This window comes from Bombina bombina, chromosome 4 (genome assembly GCF_027579735.1).
Source record: "Bombina bombina isolate aBomBom1 chromosome 4, aBomBom1.pri, whole genome shotgun sequence".
Lineage (NCBI taxonomy): Eukaryota > Metazoa > Chordata > Amphibia > Anura > Bombinatoridae > Bombina > Bombina bombina.
Window position 1 is genome coordinate 907,880,404 of NC_069502.1, and position 20,852 is coordinate 907,901,255.

Genomic DNA, 20,852 nt, shown 5'->3' on the forward strand with positions numbered 1-20,852 from the left:
GATCTTACAATAAATATTGCACCATTTTCATTCTGTTAATCGTGTACAGTCTGTTCATGGTGTTTAAATGTGACAGCTTTCTAGAAGATTCTCATATAATAGTTAAGTGTGCCCTTGTCATAGCAATCTATGATTAATAGGACAGAATCTATCACCATCTATCTTTGCTATAAGGAAGTCTAACTTTGCACTATGTAAAGAATTAATAGTTGTATAAGTACTAGTACCATATGTAAGGTAGCTCTGGACAAATTAAAATTTCTAAAATGATGGCACTGGTATAAATTGCTTCCTTCCAATTTGCACTAAAAAAACTTTTACTTTCAATATAGTTTAGAAAGGTTGATGATTCTTTTGACCAGGAGATGATAAACCTAAAATCCTTACCACAGCCCATCTTGCTGATTTATAATATCTATAACTAATATGTAACATCTTGCACTTCATTTAAAAAAAAAAAAGAAACAAATATGCAGTCATGGAAACTGGTATATTCCCAGAACTAATAATCACTTTGCTTATGGCTGGATTATTACTGTTTAAGAGCTCTGCTTTGTGGTCCCACCCTACAGCTTCCCCTTTAGGGCAAATGTCACACTTTCCAAAGCAAAACAAGGTTCTTCCCTGCTCCACCAATAGCCTGCCTAACCCTGCACACAATACACCTGTGACAAGGCCCACAAGGATTTCACTCCTTCCAGTCTGTGAAGTCCTGTAGGAAATGTACTGAGGTATGTATTCAGTTTAAAATGCTAAAGAATACTAGTAGCAACCGTTTCACCCCAGACAAACCACCTTCATTCTGTCGCAAATATTACATCAGAGACTATTTCAAATACATTTTCAAATCTTTACTTTTTTTTCCATTTCAAAATGGCCACCAAACTCCTCCCTTCTTCTCCAGCGTGTAGCTTTATTTGGGGCCTTGTACACTTGTGCTTGTAACAATGAATGATGAAGAGTGTGAGGCATTGCGCATGTGTGGTGTGTGCAGCTTGTAACTTAATAGCAAGTTACACACGGCAATACTCATAGCCTATGCACTAATCTACATGAGCGAGCCTCACAGCTTATGTGCGAGTCGTTTGTCATTGGCTGGATCAATACATACTAAAAGGAGCATGCATTTCAAAATAGGGAAAAAAGGTAAAGGTTTCCATCTTAATATGAAGAGAGTCCACAGCTTCATTCCTTGTGGGAAATACAGAACCTGGCCACCAGGAGGAGGCAAAGACACCCCAGCCAAAGGCTTAAATACCTCCCTCATCTCCCAGTCATTCCTTGCGTCTCGTCACAGGAGGATGGCACAGAAGTGTCGGAAGATTCGGAGTAGTCTCTTATGGAAGGTAGTACTCTTTGGAATGGGACTGGAGTTTTAAGTAGTCTTGTCAGCCTCTCAGTGAGAGCATTGACAAATGTTAGGGTCTGAAGATGCAGGGAGATTCTTTCTGCAAAACCATCCAGACTTGTATTAACAGCTCCTTAAGCAATCAGGGTCGACGAGTTTCACTGCCTGCTTTCTATCACTGAAGTCCATGTCAGGAGCGAGGCTACAACACTGTCAAACTTGAGAGGCCGTGTTCCTGTTTCACGGCATAGATTCTGGTAAGATCGTTTCATTTTTTTATACATGTAATGATAACGCAAGAAGACAGGGTCACAGTGTGACTACTTTTTATCTGTATAGAATCAAGGGTTAATATCTCCGGAAGGCGATTATTGAACAGGGGTGGATTTATACATGATTCTTTGTGTTTTGTGCTGCGACATGTGTGAGATGTGGCTCTGGCAATGTGTGAACAGTCAGGTTCTTCCTTCATTTTGATTAACTGTACAGCCTGTGTAGTTTGGCTCTGTTTTTCTCGGCTGCAGGGGTGGTCCTGCATGGCACTCCATGTGACCGGGTGTGGCCTCATTCTCTTCCTTTTCTTGACCGTCGGCTGCAGGAGACGAAAGCGGTTTCTCTGTGGGCCTGGGTCATAGGAGGTGGTGAGTGCCCCGGCCATTGGGGTATAAAGGTGCCCATTTATTTTTTTCTATAGTCCATATTTAAAGGCGCAAGCTATGTTTATTGTGAGGAGGTTACGGTATATCCGCCTGCTCAACTATCTTCCACATGCCTTGAGAAAATAGTGATATCACATGTAGCTCCCCAGTGCACTACTAATCCTCCTGCGGGAGGGGCCCTGTGGCTGCCAGATTTTGCTGATCAGTTGCAAACGGCAGTGTCTGCGGCCTTCAGTGCTTTACCTCACCCTACTAAGCGCAAGCGAAACATTAAACATTGCTATCCTTCCCAGGGGTCATCTACTCCATTGGATGTATCTGAGACTAGATTATTCGCTGATGCAGATGATTCCGATATTTCAGAGGACTCTTTCTCTGGGTCGGAATCTGCGGCCTCTAAACCTCCGGTTGCGGAGGAACCAGACTTTAGGTTTAGGATGGAGCACTTATGCTTTTTATTAAAAGAGGTGTTGGCTACTCTAGAGGTTCCGAACCCAAGTTACCGGAGGAACCTTCTATTCCTTAACTTGATAAAGTTTGAGGACAGGGTGGTGCTCCAGACTTTCCTAGTTCCCGTAAAGATGGCGAATATTATAAAGAATGAATGGGGGAGACTTGGTTCATCTTTCTCCCCTTCTTCTTCATTTAAGAAATTGTTCCCGGTTCCTGACTCTCAGCTAGAATTGTGGGGATTTGTCCCTAAAGTGGATGGAGCTATCTCCACGCTCACTAAGTGCATCACTATACCACTCAAGGATAGTTTGTCGTTTAAGGGACCCATGGATAAAAAAATGGAGACCCTGTTACGAATGATGTTTCAGAACACGGGTTCTTATTTCAGCCTGCAGCAGCGGTCGCTACCTATTGATGTGACTCTCTGTCAGATATGATTGAGGTGTAGACTCCCCTCGATGAGATATAAGAAAAAATTAAGGCCCTGAGAGTAGCTAATTCGTTTATCTGTGATGCAAATATGCAGATTATTCGCTTGAATGTTCTGGCCCGGAGGGCTCTGTGGTTGAAGTCATGGTCTGCTGACATTACGTCCAAATCTAGATTACTTTCCCTTCCATTTAAGAGAGAGGTTCTTTTCGGTCCAGGCCTGGACTCTATCATATCCACGGTTACGGGGGGCAAAGATGCCTTTGTCCTGCATGATAAGAAGAATAAGCCTAAGGGTCCTAATTTTCTACCCTTTCGTTAAGACAAGTCCCAACGACAGCAGCCTGCCGCGAAGCCCGAGCAGTCAAAGGGATCTTGGAAACCATCTCAGTCTTGGAATAAAGCCAAGCAGAGCAAGAAGCCCGCCGAGACAAAATCGTCATGAAGGGACGGCCCCCGATCCGTCTCTGGATCTTGTAGGGGGCAGACTATCTCTTTTCACGGAGGCTTGGATGAGAAATGTACAGGATCCTTGGGTTCTGGAGGTCATTACCCAGGGTTACAGGATAGGTTTCAAATATCACCCTCCCAGGGGCAGATTCCTCTTGTCAAATCTATCCTCAAAACCAGAGAAATGAAATGTCTTTCTAGAGTGCATGAGGAATCTCTCCTCTCTAAGAGTAATTGTACAAGTGCCTCTAGCAGAAAGAGGTCTAGGGTACTATTCAAACCTTTTTGTGGTGCTTAAACAATTTCTTTCATGTAATTGGCAAGAGTCCATGAGCTAGTGACATATGGGATATACAATCTTACCAGGAGGGGCAAAGTTTCCCAAATCTCAAAATGCCTATAAATACACCCCTCACTACACCCACAATTCCGTTTTTACAAACTTTGCCTCCTATGGAGGTGGTGAAGTAAGTTTTTGCTAAGATTTCTACGTTGATATGCGCTTCTCAGCATTTTGAAGCCCGGTTCCTCTCAGAGTACAGTGAATGTCAGAGGGATGTGAAGGGGGTATCACTTATTGAATGAAATGGTTTTCCTCACGGGAGATCTATTTCATAGGTTCTCTGTTATTGGTCGTAGAGATTCATCTCCTACCTCCCTTATTCAAACCAGTACTGAATTGGTTATCTGCAATATGTGGATGGGTGTCTTTCGGTAAGTATGTTTTCATTACTTAAGACACTCTCAGCTATGGTTTGGCACTTTATGCATTAATATAAAGTTTTAAATATATGTATTGTATTTATATTTGCCATGAGTCAGGTTTATGTATATTTCCTTTTGCAGACTGTCAGTTTCATATTTGGGAAAAAACATATTTAGGAAATGTTTTTCTTACCTGGGGTTTAGTCTTTTTTCAAATTGACTTTTTTTTCATTAAATTTTGCGGGCAAAATTAGGCTCACAAGGGCGCAAAATGCTAACGTTTATTGCGTCATTCTTGGGGTGAGAATTTTTTTGCCGTGAAGGTACGTCCGATGACGCAAATTCGTCATTTCTGGCATCTTATTTGACGCCGAGTTCTTTGCACAAGGTTGCGTCTTCAATGACGCGAGTGTGTCATTTCCGGATGTCATTGAGAAAGTAATACCTACGAAACGCGTTTGACCTACTATGCTTTGATGGCTGGTTTTGCCTTTTAGTGTTCTCAATAAAGAAGCTTTTATTTTTCAAGCAAGGAGTGGCGGCTGCTTTTGTTCTTTACCCAGACCTACCATTCAGTGTACGAGGACTTGGCTACTTCTCATTTCCGGATGTTGTTAGTGCCAAAAAAATGTCAGTTGCATTGTGCGTCATACTTGGCGCCAAATAATTTCAATATTTAAAAGCCCCATTCCTATATGCCACTTGCATTTTTTCTATGTCAGAGGGCTATGCTGTTTGTATTTTTTTCCCATTCCTGAAACTGCCATATAAGGAAATTGATAATTTTGCTTTATATGTTGTTTTTTCTCTTACATTTGCAAGATGTCTCAATCTGATCCTGTCTCAGAAATCACTGTTGGAACCCTGCTGTCTGATAACAGTTCTGCCAAAGCTAAATGCATTTGTTGTAAATTTGTGGAGATTATATCTCCAGCTGTGGTATGTAATAGTTGTCATGATAAGCTTTTACATGCAGAGAATGTGTCCATCAGTAATAATACAATGCCTGTTGTTCCTTCAACATCTAATGTACATGTTATACCTGTGAATATAAAAGATTTTATTGCTGATGCGATTCAGAAGGCTTTGTCTGCCATCCCGCCTTCTAATAAATGTAAAAGGTCTTTTAAAACGTCTCATAAAGTTGATGACATTTCAAATGACTGACAACATACTGAATTATCCTCCTCTGATAAGGATCTATCTGATTCATAAGATCCTTCCTCATATATTGACACTGACAAATCTACTTTTTTATTTAAAATGAAGTATATTAGTTCCTTGTTAAGAGGTGTTGATTACATTGGATATTGAGGAAACTAGTCCTCTTGATATTAAAACTAGTAAACGTTTAAATTCTGTTTATAAACCTCCTGTGGTTACTCTATTTCTTATATGATTTCTAAGGAATGGAATAGGCCTGGTGGTACTTTTATTCCTTCTTCAAGGTTTAAAAAATCGTATCCTTTGCCAGCAGTTAGATTAGAGTTTTGGGAAAAGATCCCCAAAGTTGATGGGGCTATTTCTACTCTTGCTAAACGTACTACTATTCCTATGGAAGATGGTACTTCTTTTAAAGACCCTTTAGATAGGAAACTTGATTCTTATCTAAGGAAAGCTTATTTATATTCTGGCTATCTTCTCAGGCCTGCCATTTCTAGCTGCATCAACTTTTTGGTTGGAGAGTCTAGCGCAACAGGAAATGGATCCTGATTTGTCTAGCATTGTTCACTTACTTCAACATGCTAATCATTTTATCTGTGATGCCATTTTTTATATCATCAAAATTGATGTTAAATCTATGGGGCCTATCTATCAAATTCCGAATGGAGCTTGATGCCCCGTGTTTCTGGCGAGCCTGCAGGATCTGGCTACTGCTTCAAGAGTCTTTACGAAGGTTCTGGGAGCTCTGCTTGCGGTGGCGAGATCCAGAGGTATTGCAGTAGCGCTTTATCTGGACGACATTCTGGTCCAGGGTCCCTCCTGCCGGCTGGCAGAGGACCATTCGAGAGCTCTTCTACTTCTTCTTTGATCTCATGGTTGGAAGATAAACTCAGGAAAGAGTTATCTGGTTCCCAGTACTAGAGTGGAATTCCTGGGCACGATAATAGACTCCATGTCCATGAAGATATTTCTGACAGACCAGAGACGATGCAAGATTGCCTCCAGCTGTCTTGCCCTTCAGACCTCATCAAGGCCATCTGTGGCCCGGTGTATGGAGGTGATTGGGCTCATGGTATCCAGCATAGATGTCATTTCATTCGCCAAGTTCCATCTCAGACCTCTTCAGTTGTGCATGCTGAGACAATAGAACGGCGATCTCTTGGATCTATCCCAACAGATTTCTCTGGACAACCAGTCGAGGGAATCCCTCTCTTGGTGGCTCTGTCTAGATTGGCTGTCCCAGGGGACATCCTTCCTTAGACTATCCTGGGAGATTGTGACTACGGACGCGAACCTCTCAGGATGGGGAGCTGTTTAGGGTGCCAGGAAGGCACAGGGCAGGTGGAATCGGGAGGAGTCACTTCTTCCGATCAACATCCTGGAACTTCTAGCAATCTTCAACGCTCTGAGGGCTTGGCCCCTCCTGGGTTCATCCCAGTTCATCAGATTCCATTCGGACAACATTACCTCGGTGGCTTACATCACCCATTAGGGGGGAACGAGAAGCTCCCTAGCCATGAGGGAAGTATCTCGGATTCTGGAATGGGCAGAAACCCACAACTGTTTGCTGTAAGCGATCCACTTCCCGGGTGTGGACAACTGGGAAGCGGATTTTCTCAGCAATCTTTTCATCCGGGGTAATGGTCTCTTCATCCCAAAGTGTTTGAGGAGATTTGCAACAGATGGGGGACTCCGGAGATGGATCTTATGGCGTCAAGACTAAACTTCAAGCTCCCTAGATACGGGTCGCGGTCCAGGGATCCCCAGGCGGAACTGATAGATGCCTTAGCAGTGCATTGGGGGTTCAACTTAGTCTACATATTTCCACCGTTACCACTTCTACCTCGAGTAGTGGCCCACATCAAGCAGGAGCAAGCATCAACTATTCTGATTGCTCCATTGTGGCCACGGAGGATGTGGTTTGTGGATCTGATGGGGATGTCATTGTCTCCTCCATGGAGGTTGCCCTGTCGCAGAGATCTGCTGATACAGGGCCCCTTTCTGCATCAAAATATAGATTCTCTGAGGCTGACTGCATGGAGATTGAACGCTTAGTCAGGAGAGGGTTTTCTGAGAGTGTGATTGATACTCTCATTCAAGTCAGGAAGCCGGTTACCCGACACATCTATCATAAGGTGTGGAGGACCCACTTACTCTGGTGTGAGGCTCGTGGGTATCCCTGGTATAAGGTCAGGGTTTCTAGTAGGGCTGCACGATTAATCGAATATGTGATATAAAACCGCAATTAATTGCTGTGATTTTAAAAACGCGAGAGTTTGCAATTTTTTGCTAAAAAAAAAAAATCCTCAGAGGTGGCTGCACTGCATTGATTTGTATGTGATTTCTTGCAAACCAGCTCCATCTAGTGGTTGCTTAGGAAGTCTGAGGAAGGGGAGTGTGCCCCCGAAACGTCACGCTTGATAATAAATATTTGATGAAAAGACCAGTGAGTGCCTTCCTTTACCTTGTATGTATATGTATGTATATATGTATGTATATGTATGTGTGTATATATATATATATATATATATATATATATATATATATATATATATATATATGTATGTATGTGTATATATATATATATATATATATATATATATGTATGTGTATATATATATATATATATATATATATATATATATATATATATATATATATATACAGTGGGGCAAAAAAGTATTTAGTCAGCCACCAATTGTGCAAGTTCTCCCACTTAAGAAGATGAGAGAGGCCTGTAATTTTCATCATAGGTATACCTCAACTATGAGAGACAAAATGTGGAAACAAATCCAGACAATCACATTGTCTGATTTGGAAAGAATTTATTTGCATATTATGGTGGAAAATAAGTATTTGGTCAATATCAAAAGTTCATCTCAATACTTTGTTATATATCCTTTGTTGGCAATGACAGAGGTCAAATGTTTTCTGTAAGTCTTCACAAGGTTGTCACACTGTTGCTGGTATGTTGGCCCATTCCTGCATGCAGATCTCCTCTAGAGCAGTGATGTTTTGGGGCTGTCGCTGGGCAACACAGACTTTCAACTCCCTCCAAAGGTTTTCTATAGGGTTGAGATCTGGAGACTGGCTAGGCCACTCCAGGACCTTGAAATTTTTCTTACGAAGCCACTCCTTCATTGCCCGGGTGGTGTGTTTGGGATCATTGTCATGCTGAAAGACCCAGCCACATTTCATCTTCAATGCCCTTGCTGATGGAAGGAGGTTTGCACTCAAAATCTCACGATACATGGCCCCATTCATTCTTTCATGTACACGGATCAGTCGTCCTGTTCCCTTTGCAGAGAAACAGCCCCAAAGCATGATGTTGCCACCCCCATGCTTCACAGTAGGTATGGTGTTCTTTGGTTGCAACTCAGCATTCTCTCTCCTCCAAACACGACGAGTTGTGTTTCTACCAAACAGTTCTACTTTGGTTTCATCTGACCATATGATATTCTCCCAATCCGCTTCTGGATCATCCAAATGCTCTCTAGCATACTTCAGACGGGCCCAGACATGTACTGGCTTAAGCAGGGGGACACGTCTGGCACTGCAGGATCTGAGTCCCTGGCGGTGTAGTGTATTACTGATGGTAGCCTTTGTTAAGTTGGTCCCGGCTCTCTGCAGGTCATTCACTAGGTCCCCCTGTGTGGTTCTGGGATGTTTGCTCACCGTTCTTGTGATCATTTTGACCCCACAGGGTGAGATCTTGCGTGGAGCCCCAGATCGAGGGAGATTATCAGTGGTCTTGTATGTCTTCCATTTTCTAATTATTGCTCCCACAGTTTATTTCTTCACACCAAGCTGCTTGCCCATTGCAGATTCAGTCTTCCAAGCCTGGTGCAGGTCTACAATTGTTTCTGGTGTCCTTCGACAGCTCTTTGGTCTTCACCATAGTGGAGTTTGGAGTGTGACTGTTTGAGGTTGTGGACAGGTGTTTTTTATACTGATGTCAAGTTCAAACAGGTGCCATTAATACAGGTAATGAGTGGAGGACAAAGGAGCCTCTTAAAGAAGAAGATACAGGTCTGTGAGAGCCAGAAATCTTGCTTGTTTGTAGGTGACCAAATACTTATTTTCCACCATAATATGCAAATACATTCTTTCCAAATCAGACAATGTGATTGTCTGGATTTGTTTCCACATTTTGTCTCTCATAGTTGAGGTATACCTATGATGAAAATTACAGGCCTCTCTCATCTTCTTAAGTGGGAGAACTTGCACAATTGGTGGCTGACTAAATACTTTTTTGCCCCACTGTGTGTGTGTATATATATATATATATATATATATATATATATATATATATATATATATATATATATATATATATATAGTGTGTGTATATGTATGTATATTTATATGTGTGTATATGTGTTATAAATTAAACACTAGATAAGAGAATACTAGGTTGATATACATATATAAACTCGAGGAGAAAAATATTAGAATATAAGCATTACAATGCCATCTGGTGCAGACCCTATAGTTTAAATGTAAGATTACAAGAAAAGAAACAGGATACATCATGATAAATACTCCTTAAATATAGATAGGGAATACAGCACTTTTAAATGTAGAAAACATCAGAGTTTAATTATGTCCTTATAAATTAAGGCTCTAATTAGGTAGAATACCCAATATATAATTCAACAAGAACTATAAAAATGGTTCTATAGGGGGCGCTTAATGATAGAATACATAAAACATACAAGATGAAACAAAGTATATACAGATAATGATACACAACAATAACCCTAGTCACATGATATACTGAACTCCCATATATTGTCAGTTCATCAGGGGTTAAATTTCCTGTAGCAATTTCAGGATCACAGAAGCTGCACTCCTCTTTCCACGAATGCAGTGGAATAAAACAGCATCTAGAAAATATAAGAGAGGCGCCTCTCTTATATTTGCTAGATGCTGTTGTTTTATTAGAATACCCAATATACAATACACATCAATCACATCAATAGAGCAACATAAATATATAAAGTATCAACAAGTAGGGACTGCACTCACTGGATTCAGTTCAAATAGTACCTTATTTATTCAATAATTGACCATTGAATAAATAAGGTACTATTTGAACTGAATCTAGTGAGTGCAGTCCCTACTTGTTGATACTTTATATATATATATATATATATATATATATATATATATATATATATATATATATATATATATATATATATATATATATATATATATATATACAGGGAGTGCAGAATTATTAGGCAAATGAGTATTTTGACCACATCATCCTCTTTATGCATGTTGTCTTACTCCAAGCTGTATAGGCTCGAAAGCCTACTACCAATTAAGCATATTAGGTGATGTGCATCTCTGTAATGAGAAGGGGTGTGGTCTAATGGCATCAACACCCTATATCAGGTGTGCATAATTATTAGGCAACTTCCTTTCCTTTGGAAAAATGGGTCAAAAGAAGGACTTGACAGGCTCAGAAAAGTCAAAAATAGTGAGATATCCTTCAGAGGGATGCAGCACTCTTAAAATTGCAAAGCTTCTGAAGCGTGATCATCGAACAATCAAGCGTTTCATTCAAAATAGTCAACAGGGTCGCAAGAAGCGTGTGGAAAAACCAAGGCGCAAAATAACTGCCCATGAACTGAGAAAAGTCAAGCGTGCAGCTGCCAAGATGCCACTTGCCACCAGTTTGGCCATATTTCAGAGCTGCAACATCACTGGAGTGCCCAAAAGCACAAGATGTGCAATACTCAGAGACATGGCCAAGGTAAGAAAGGCTGAAAGACGACCACCACTGAACAAGACACACAAGCTGAAACGTCAAGACTGGGCCAAGAAATATCTCAAGACTGATTTTTCTAAGGTTTTATGGACTGATGAAATGAGAGTGAGTCTTGATGGGCCAGATGGATGGGCCCGTGGCTGGATTGGTAAAGGGCAGAGAGCTCCAGTCCGACTCAGACGCCAGCAAGGTGGAGGTGGAGTACTGGTTTGCGCTGGTATCATCAAAGATGAGCTTGTGGGGCCTTTTCGGGTTGAGGATGGAGTCAAGCTCAACTCCCAGTCCTACTGCCAGTTTCTGGAAGACACCTTCTTCAAGCAGTGGTACAGGAAGAAGTCTGCTTCCTTCAAGAAAAACATGATTTTCATGCAGGACAATGCTCCATCACACGCGTCCAAGTACTCCACAGCGTGGCTGGCAAGAAAGGGTATAAAAGAAGAAAATCTAATGACATGGCCTCATTGTTCACCTGATCTGAACCCCATTGAGAACCTGTGGTCCATCATCAAATGTGAGATTTACAAGGAGGGAAAACAGTACACCTCTCTGAACAGTGTCTGGGAGGCTGTGGTTGCTGCTGCACGCAATGTTGATGGTGAACAGATCAAAACACTGACAGAATCCATGGATGGCAGGCTTTTGAGTGTCCTTGCAAAGAAAGGTGGCTATATTGGTCACTGATTTGTTTTTGTTTTGTTTTTGAATGTCAGAATGTATATTTGTGAATGTTGAGATGTTATATTGGTTTCACTAGTAAAAATAAATAATTGAAATGGGTATATATTTGTTTTTTGTTAAGTTGCCTAATAATTATGCACAGTAATAGTCACCTGCACACACAGATATCCCCCTAAAATAGCTATAACTAAAAACAAACTAAAAACTACTTCCAAAACTATTCAGCTTTGATATTAATGAGTTTTTTGGGTTCATTGAGAACATGGTTGTTGTTCAATAATAAAATTAATCCTCAAAAATACAACTTGCCTAATAATTCTGCACTCCCTGTATATATATATATATATAAACACATTGGCAATAACAAATTTGCAACAGAACCACTGCAACCTGCTGCACAAAGAACCCCCTATCAAACGTATAGGAGGATAAGCCTGGGCAGGTTCACGTAATGGGATCTAAGTGGATCGCAATATCCTTACAAAATAAGGCATATACAGTAGATACATGAATCGGCAAAATGTTGTACATAGGCAGCCAATAATAGCTAGTGCAAATAGCCAGATACATGCAAGCAGGCACATATACAAAAGCAGCAAATATTAGTAGCAGCGAATTTGTTTATGCTGTAGCAAAGTTCTCTACGTAACAAGGTCGTTTCCATAAGCCAACCTTCCACAGTGCGGTATACGAGAGACAAAATTACTGGTAAGACATAAAAGTCCCACTTCCAGCGCAAAAAGTCACAGTCCCACAATTAAATAAGTACCCAGACACTTATCTGTATTCACGTGGAGTTAAAGCTGAGTTGTGACTCGACATGCCTTGAATCCTCATCAGGTCAAGCGGTTTGTATTCCCTCAAAAGAACCGCCAAACATCAGCGGTGTAAAGCGCATCAATAATCCGATGTGCTGTAATGGGCAGGGTCACGTAGTGCAGACAACCAATGCCAAATATAAATATATTAGGGCTGCACGATTAATCGCATGATGCGATTAACTGTGATTTTAAATCGCCGTGATTTTAAATCGCGGGACTATGCGATTTTATTTATTTTTTTTATTTAAAAAAAAATCCACCCATGGCTGACTGTACTGCATTGAGGATTTTTTTTTTTTGTAATAAAAAAAATTGCATACTGCGGCGATTTAAAATCTCGATTAATCGCATCAGCCATAGTACATACCCTAAGTTTCAGACTGCAGACGTCCCTAGGGGGAAATATAAGTAAGTGGCTTTCCCTCCTCTTCACTCTCCTGCATGCGTCTGCTTTTAGACATAGATTGATCGGCTGCTACTGAGATCACAAACAGAACACGTTTTTATATAAAAAAATCACGATTAATCACATCATGCGATCGTGCAGCCCTAATAAATATATATATATATATATATATAAATAAATATATATATATGTATATGTGTGTGTGTGTATTTATATAAATATGTAAATAATACTCTGTTTAGATATTTCTACATTCTTGAGCTTGTGTATGTAATCCTGGTTAATTCCTCTAAAGAAAAATATAGAAAGAGAGTTACAAAGATTTACAAGCTAGGACATATCTTTGTGTTTAGACTGCTAAACCTGCTGATAATACCAACTTCAGGCTGTAGTTTACACAAAATATAAAATAAGTAATTAGGTATCAGACTCCACAGACATATACTAAATAGAGAATTATAAACATTTCAAATGGAAAAAATAAAGGGGCAGTGTACTGTAAAATTGTTTTCCCCTTAAAAGGTTTCCAATGACTGGTTATACCAGCTGCAGTGTACAAAATGTATGGGAAATATCTCATCTTTGTTTGTTTTTTGTATTTAAAACTAAAATTACTTGCGCTATCTGAATGATGAGTTTGATTTTGTCTTTCCTGTTCCTTGAAAGGGATACTAAACCCATTTTTTTTTCTTTCATGATTCGTATAGAGCCTGCAATTTTAAGCAACTTTCTAATTTACTCCTATTATTATTTTTTCTTCATTCTCTTGCTATCTTTATCTGAAAAGCAAGAATGTAAGACTAGGATCCGGCCCATTTTTGATTCAGCCACCTGGGATGCACTAAATGTAGCCACCAATCAGCCAGCGCTATCCAGGGTTCTGAACCAGAAATGGTACGGCTCCTTAGCTTAGATTTCTGCTTTTTCAAATAAAGATAGCAAGTGAATGAAGAAACAATTATAATAGGAGTAAATTAGAAAGTTGCTTAAAATTTGCATGCTCTATTAAGGGGTGTAAAAATTTACTTGTCAAAAGGACAAGTGGGAGACCAATCTACTTGCCCTTCATGACAATCTACTTGTCCTAATGCACAAAATTATTTTACTTATTATTTTTAAACTAGGGCACCTAAAGAGAAATACTGAATAAATTAATTAATTTGTCCTGATTTCAATATTTTGTTGGAATTCTGGGCCTAATACTTTTAAAACAAAAATCTAAAAATGGTTCCCAGGTTAGACACGTGGCATTCAATGTGCGCCTGCACTGAATGAGACACTTAGTGACACTGTATTTTGTAAATCACTGTCATGAGGAAGTTAAACAAAAAAACTAACCCCTTACGGTGCAAAATAAATCTGCAGCTCATCTGCAGATAATTATCATAATGGGTTAATTTTATTGTATTAACAATCAAATTATTTTGTTTGCATTGTCCTTATGTATTTGTGTGTGTTTATTAATGTCACTGTATATGTAATATTAGTTTGTGCGTGAGTGCAATGTCAGTAAATGTGATTTCTCTTTTTTCTGTGTGCGATGTTAGTATGAATGGTGTTTCGCATAAATTTACGGATGCGCTCAAACACACCGTTTCATACACAGATCCACATAAACTCCCAGATACCCACAATCATAAATTTATACACTCAAATCTCTGGGGGTCCAGTTTTTTGTGTTGTTTTTTAATAAAGAAAATAAATCCCTTTGATTTTAATTTATTGGCCATTTGCAGTTTACTTTATATTTAATATATTGCAGAACCTGCAATATATTAAATAAAAGTATTCCCTCCCTGGTAGTCTAGGGGGGGAGCATTTGGTCTGCACCTCTGTCTGGTACAGACCTTATTAATAGCTCCTTCTGGCTGGCTCTCAGTGATGTGAGTCAGTGCATGCTGCACTCACACTGAGCTGGAACCAGGAGGGGAGCGATTAGTATGGTCTGCATCATACAGAGGTGCAGACCAAATGCTCCCCTACTAGACCACCAGGGAGGGAATACTTTTCATTTAATATATTGCAGGTTCTGCAATATAATTAATATAAAGTAAACTTCCAGCGCACCCTAAGACTGCTTCCTGAGCCGCATTGGATAACCACCCCTAAGACTGCTTCCTGAGCAGTAAACTTTGCATTGTCCACAAAATCAAAAGCTTTCATCAATACTGAGCTTCAAAAAACCTTCATTCAATAATTGTGATAATGAGATAAACATGTTGGAAGCTGTATGTATTATTATAGAAGCAATATTTCTTCACAAGTTAGCCTGCAAATAGACAAATAATGTTACTCACAAAACCGCTCTCTAGCCTAGGGTTATGCACTCAGAACCTGCTTTTTCCTATCTCAATATCCAAACTCCGCTTGCCATGTGGAACAACAAAATAAACAAAATGTGACACCTGTTGTGCGCCCTAAGACGGTTTCCTGAGCCGCATTGGATAAACAAACCTCCAGCGTGCCCTATGATGGCTTCCTGAGCGCTGGTCCCTGAGTCCCCGCCCACCTGGAAATTAATTAGCCCCACACGAGTCTCCAGGATTCCCCACTCACGCTGTATCAGCTCTTTCTTGTTACATCCATCAGATACTTCCCAAGAAACACGTCCCTAACATCATGTGACACTGGCCAAATCTATCGTATTGTTAGTGGCAAACTAGGGAAGCCGTGTCAGAATATAGAGAGACACGCTAATATCCCCCAGCAGTTCTCACAGTCTCATGCACTAGCGTGTAGCCCCACCTCTGGCTCTTTGGCTTTCTACTGGGTAGCTTGCTACAGCAGTAACTCAGGTGCACTACTAGCCCGCAGCAGGGCTAAATGTGGGGAAAATCCACCTGCCCGGTGCCCAGAACTGCATGTCCCGGGTGTCGGGGGATATAAATTGCGCATCTCTGCTCTCTGAATCATGAAAGAAAAAAATTGTGTTTACTATCCCTTTAATCTTACCTGCAAATAGTTGATCATAGGTGTTATTTTTTTTATTATTATTATTTTTATACAATCTAAATTTGCTTTGCAACTACTTTTTACTAATGTGTCTTCTTTTTTTGTTTTTTTATATAGTAGCCATGAAGGACCGTCTCAGTGAACTGCTTGAATATGCAAGGCTTCATAGTCAATATGTTCAAAATAATGAAGATGAGCTCCCACAAGCATTTGCCCTGTTTGAGACGGATGACTCCTTGGCTGCCCTGTATCAAGACCTGCAGCATATCCGGACTGAAAATCATTTGTTAAAGGTAGATGTTAAACGCTTGGGAAAGCAAACCACTCGCTTTCTTACATCAATGCGTCGCCTTAGCAGCATCAAAAGAGACTCCAACAGCATTGCCAAAGATATTAAGATACGTGGAGAAGGTATCCACAGAAAACTTCAAAACCTGAAAAACTTGAGTGAGGATGCTGAGAGCAAATTTGGAGAAAGTTCAGTTATTGCACGGGTGTCCAAAGCACAGTATATGACCCTAACCCGTGCCTTCCAAAAAGCCATGCTTGAATACAATGAAGCTGAGATGGTTCAGAGGGAGAATTGCAAGATCCGCATCCAGCGTCAGCTTGAGATTATGGGGAAAGACGTATCTGGTAATCAAATAGAAGACATGATTGAGCAAGGTAAATGGGATGTGTTCTCTGAAAACTTGCTGTCTGATGTCAAAGTTGCCCGTTCAGCCCTGAATGAAATTGAAACAAGACACAAGGAACTGCTAAAACTGGAGAGCCGTATCAAGGAGGTTCATGATCTCTTTCTACAGATGGCCTTGCTGGTGGAAGACCAAGCAGAGACCTTGAATGTTGTTGAGATAAACATGGAAAGAGTAAAAGATTATGTTGGGGCAGCAAAAGTCCAAGTGAGGCAGGCTGTAGAATATAAGAGGAAGAATCCTTGTCGAAGTTTGTTTTGCTGTTGCTGTCCTTGCTGCAATTGAACTTTCTTTAAAAAAAGATAAAATTATTAGTTGGACACATTCATATATTTGCTTTGTAAAATATTAAAATTAAAGGGATATGAAACCAAAGATTTTCTTTTGTGATTCAGCCAGACCAGACCGTTTAAAAAAAATTCCAATGCACTTCTGTTATCAAATTTGCTGCTTTCCCATGATATTCTGTGTTGAAGAGATACCTAGGTTGGCATCTGGAGTACTACATGGCAGGAAAAAGTGCTGCCATCTAGTGCTCTTGCAAAACTACTACAATATAGTGCTCCAGAAATGGGCCGGATCCTAAGCATACATCCCTGCTTTTAAACAAAAGATACCTAGAGAACGAAAATTGATACTAGAGGTAAATAAGAAAGTTGCATGCTCTATCTGAATCGTGAAATGAAAAAAATTGGGTTTCATATCTCTTTAAATATAGTGTTTGTAATCAAACTGATAATATGAAGAAATGAAAAGTGATTCAATTATGAAGACATTAAACCTAATGCGATTTCAGTAACCTGCCCTGTTCTGAATAATATGGATGTTTATAAAAGTATTTATGGTACAGTTAATGGATATATTGTTTTTATGCCTTACATAAAGAAAAAAAAAGGCTGAAGAAAATACCATATCTGACAATCTTTTACCTTAAAAGGTGACTCCAAAATGTCCAAACAGAATTACCAGATGGGGACACACGTAATATTTTATTTCAAACAGATATTTTCTAAATGTAGTAAATTATTTTTTCTAACCACACGAGTCACTTACTTATTGGCATCATGGTCAATATATTCCTTGACTATGAGTGCAATATTTCTACAAATTTAAAAAATAATTTAACGTGTGCAATTAGTAAAAAAGTCTTTTTTTTTTTTTTTTTTATTAAAGATTTTGTAATGACTTTTGCAATCAATCTAAAATACCAATAATTCCTATTAAAGGGACATGAAAACAGAACATTTTTATTTAATGATTTCAATAGTGCCTGCTGTTTTAAAAAACGTTTCAATTTACTTCTATTATCAAATGTGCATAATTCTCTTGGTATCCTTTGTTGAAGAAGCAGCAATGGGTACAGCGACGCGCTTCTGGGAGCTAGCTGGGCACGATCAGATGTGTCAATAAGAGGCTTATATTTGCAACTACCAATCAGTAGCTAGCTCAAAGTTGCATTGCTGCTAAACAAAGGATGCCAACAGAACAAAGCAAATTAGATAATCTACGCACATTGAAAAGCTTATTAAAATGTCATGCTCTATCTCTTCAACAAAGAATAACAAGAGAACAAAGCAAATTTGCTAATACAAGTATAGTGGAAACTTTTTTTGTTAATTGTATTCTCTATCTGAATCATGTAAGAAATGTTTTGGGTTTCGTGTCCCTTTAAATAATGTGTTCAATGACACACTTTTTGTATGTTTTTAGACACATAAGCAGACAAGGTCCAACTAGGTTCATGTCTACTACAAGAGCAAAATAAACTATACTATATCATATAGGCACATTACCTGTTGGCCAGTTTACTATTAAAATGCTGCATACACAGATGGCTTTACTATTTCCCTTATTACATTTTCAACATTTTGTATAGCAATAACTACAAAAAACAAAAGCGCACACGCATTCAGAAATAAATGGATACCCAAATTAAGAAATATGATGCTAATACCAAAGTATAATGTATCGCTATAATGTAAAAGTAAAGCCCACGAGTTATGATTAACTGATCTCCTAAATTAGTGGCAGAGGCCACATGCCGAGATTCTGCCTGTAGCCGCCCAGCTTTGATCCTCTATTTTACACCACAAACCACTTGCACTCCATCTCACCCCCTGCCACCACCCCCTATCTGCTATCTCACACACAAAAAACACACACACCTTTGATTTGAATAATTTTGCTGTTGACCTTCTGAGTAAGATTTTACTGACCTAACTTTTCACATCTTTATAGAATTATCAGCTTTGGAAAACAAGGGACATTAGTTTAGGAAGAAAGAGAAATGTAGGTAAGTTGAAAATAAAGGAACATAGGGAGATAAAAAGGCAGGGTAGGAAGGTCAATAAGAAAGGCAGAAAAAAAGAAAAGAGAACAAAGATAGAAAAGAGAAAAAATAGACGTGGGAAGAACTTTACATTATAACTATATAGTATATTACTATATTGTTTGTTTGCTCTTATTTGCTGCCTATTAACCTATATATATATTGTATTAATGTATTCACATTATATTAAAGGGATACTGAACTCAATTTTTTTCTTTCATGATTTATATAGAAAGTTGCTTAAAATTGCATGCGCCAATTTACTCCTATTATCAATTTTTCTTGGTTCTCTTGGTATCTATATTTGAAAAAACTGAAATGTAAGCTTACAAGCCAGCCCATTTTCTGTTCAGCACCTGGGTAGTGCTTGCTGATTGGTGGCTAAATCTGAATCATGAAAGAAAAAAATTGGGTTCAGTATCACTTTAAATATTTGAATGTACAAATTGAATGGGGCATTTTTTTTAAATATTGTATTTTTTATATTAACACAACGAAATGTGCTCATTGAAGTGTATAACGATCTTTTTTTTTTTTTTTACTTTTTCTGTAAAAAGGTTTATATTGTTCATTTGCCTATTTCAGTCTCTCTGGCTTTTTTTTTTCTTTCTGTTTTGATCTTTACACATTTATGTATATGTCTGTTCATTATTATTGTTTTTGACAATGCAATGGATATTTTCTTAATTTTCTACCCTTTTATAATTAATCTATAACGTTATTTTTATTAAAATATAAAGAGTCTGAAAATATAAGTGGACTGGTAACATTTTATACTTTAAAAAATTTTTCCCATGTGTTCATGCTCATGTATATATGAGTCCAAGCTAATTGTTTTGTTTAAAACTAATTCATAAAAGAATAAAACACCTGTAATGTGTATATATATATATATATATATATATATATATATATATATATATATATGTGTGTGTGCGTATGTATGTGTGAGTATGTATGTGTATATATATATATATATATATATATATAGTGTGTGTCTGTGTATGTATGTGTGTCTGCCTGTATGTATGTGTATATATATATATATATATATATATATATGTGTGTATGTGTATATATATATATATATATATATATATATATATATATATAGTAGACAATTTCCAGTTCAGCCCACCGATAGCCAACTCGCCTGGGTGCAATGATATAGCATCAAATAGAAAACAAGAGAATGCACTCTCAGGACTTTTTAAAAAAAAAAACAATTTAATGGAACGTTTTCGGGGTTCACAACCCCTTCATCAGCATACAAAACAAACAAAATACAACTCATTTATAGTGTTACATACAAATTAAATCACACCAACCTTAGTGTCTCTCCAAAAAAGTGCACCAATATTTCGAGCTTGGAACGCATCTTGCGTTCCCCAGTGCTATCCGAAACCGGAAGTTTCATTACCTCACTTCCGGTTTACGGTTCCAATATACAATCGTGAACTTAATCATAAAGTTGTGCAATCTACATGTCTAAACATTCTTGTGTGACATACTAATGTAGAGAACTTCATATAGACAAACATGTGGAGCATTGTCACAAATGCCTAAAATAGTGATAAATAAATATTAGAACAAAGGGAATAACCCAATAGGGGGCGCTACTAAGAACGGTGTATAATATATATGTAGGCCCACGTGACCATATATGGATGTTTCAGACAAACAATCAACAAAGTACTAATATAACATAGATACAATGTAAGTGTGTGTATTCACAATATTATACCCAATCCTAGATCAGGATGATAGACAAATATACAAAGTCCAGGATAACCCAATCTGGTATAGGTATCTGTCTTCTATGGGACTGGAGGCAGCACTCGATCTTCACCCTCCAAAGGTTATAAATCTAAAATCAAACACAGGAAAGAGGCGCCGTATGTGTGAATCTGAAGAAGCCAACGACAAATATAAGACATGTGCAGGGTACTCACAATGTGACAAGGCACTCCAATGTGCCTATAGG

The 20,852-nt window shown here is 38.7% G+C and overlaps 1 protein-coding gene across 2 annotated transcripts in view; it reads left to right on the forward strand.

The window, feature by feature from the left end:
• Window positions 1-19,623, forward strand: part of STX11 (syntaxin 11) — a 115,417-nt gene extending 95,794 nt beyond the window's left edge. For both annotated transcript variants that reach the window (XM_053711834.1, XM_053711833.1), the window contains one exon: window positions 15,962-19,623. In XM_053711834.1, coding sequence (XP_053567809.1) covers window positions 15,967-16,824 — 858 coding nt within the window. In that variant the 5' untranslated portion in view covers window positions 15,962-15,966 and the 3' untranslated portion in view covers window positions 16,825-19,623. The remainder of the gene's footprint in view (window positions 1-15,961) is intronic.
• Window positions 19,624-20,852: the final 1,229 nt, after the last annotated feature.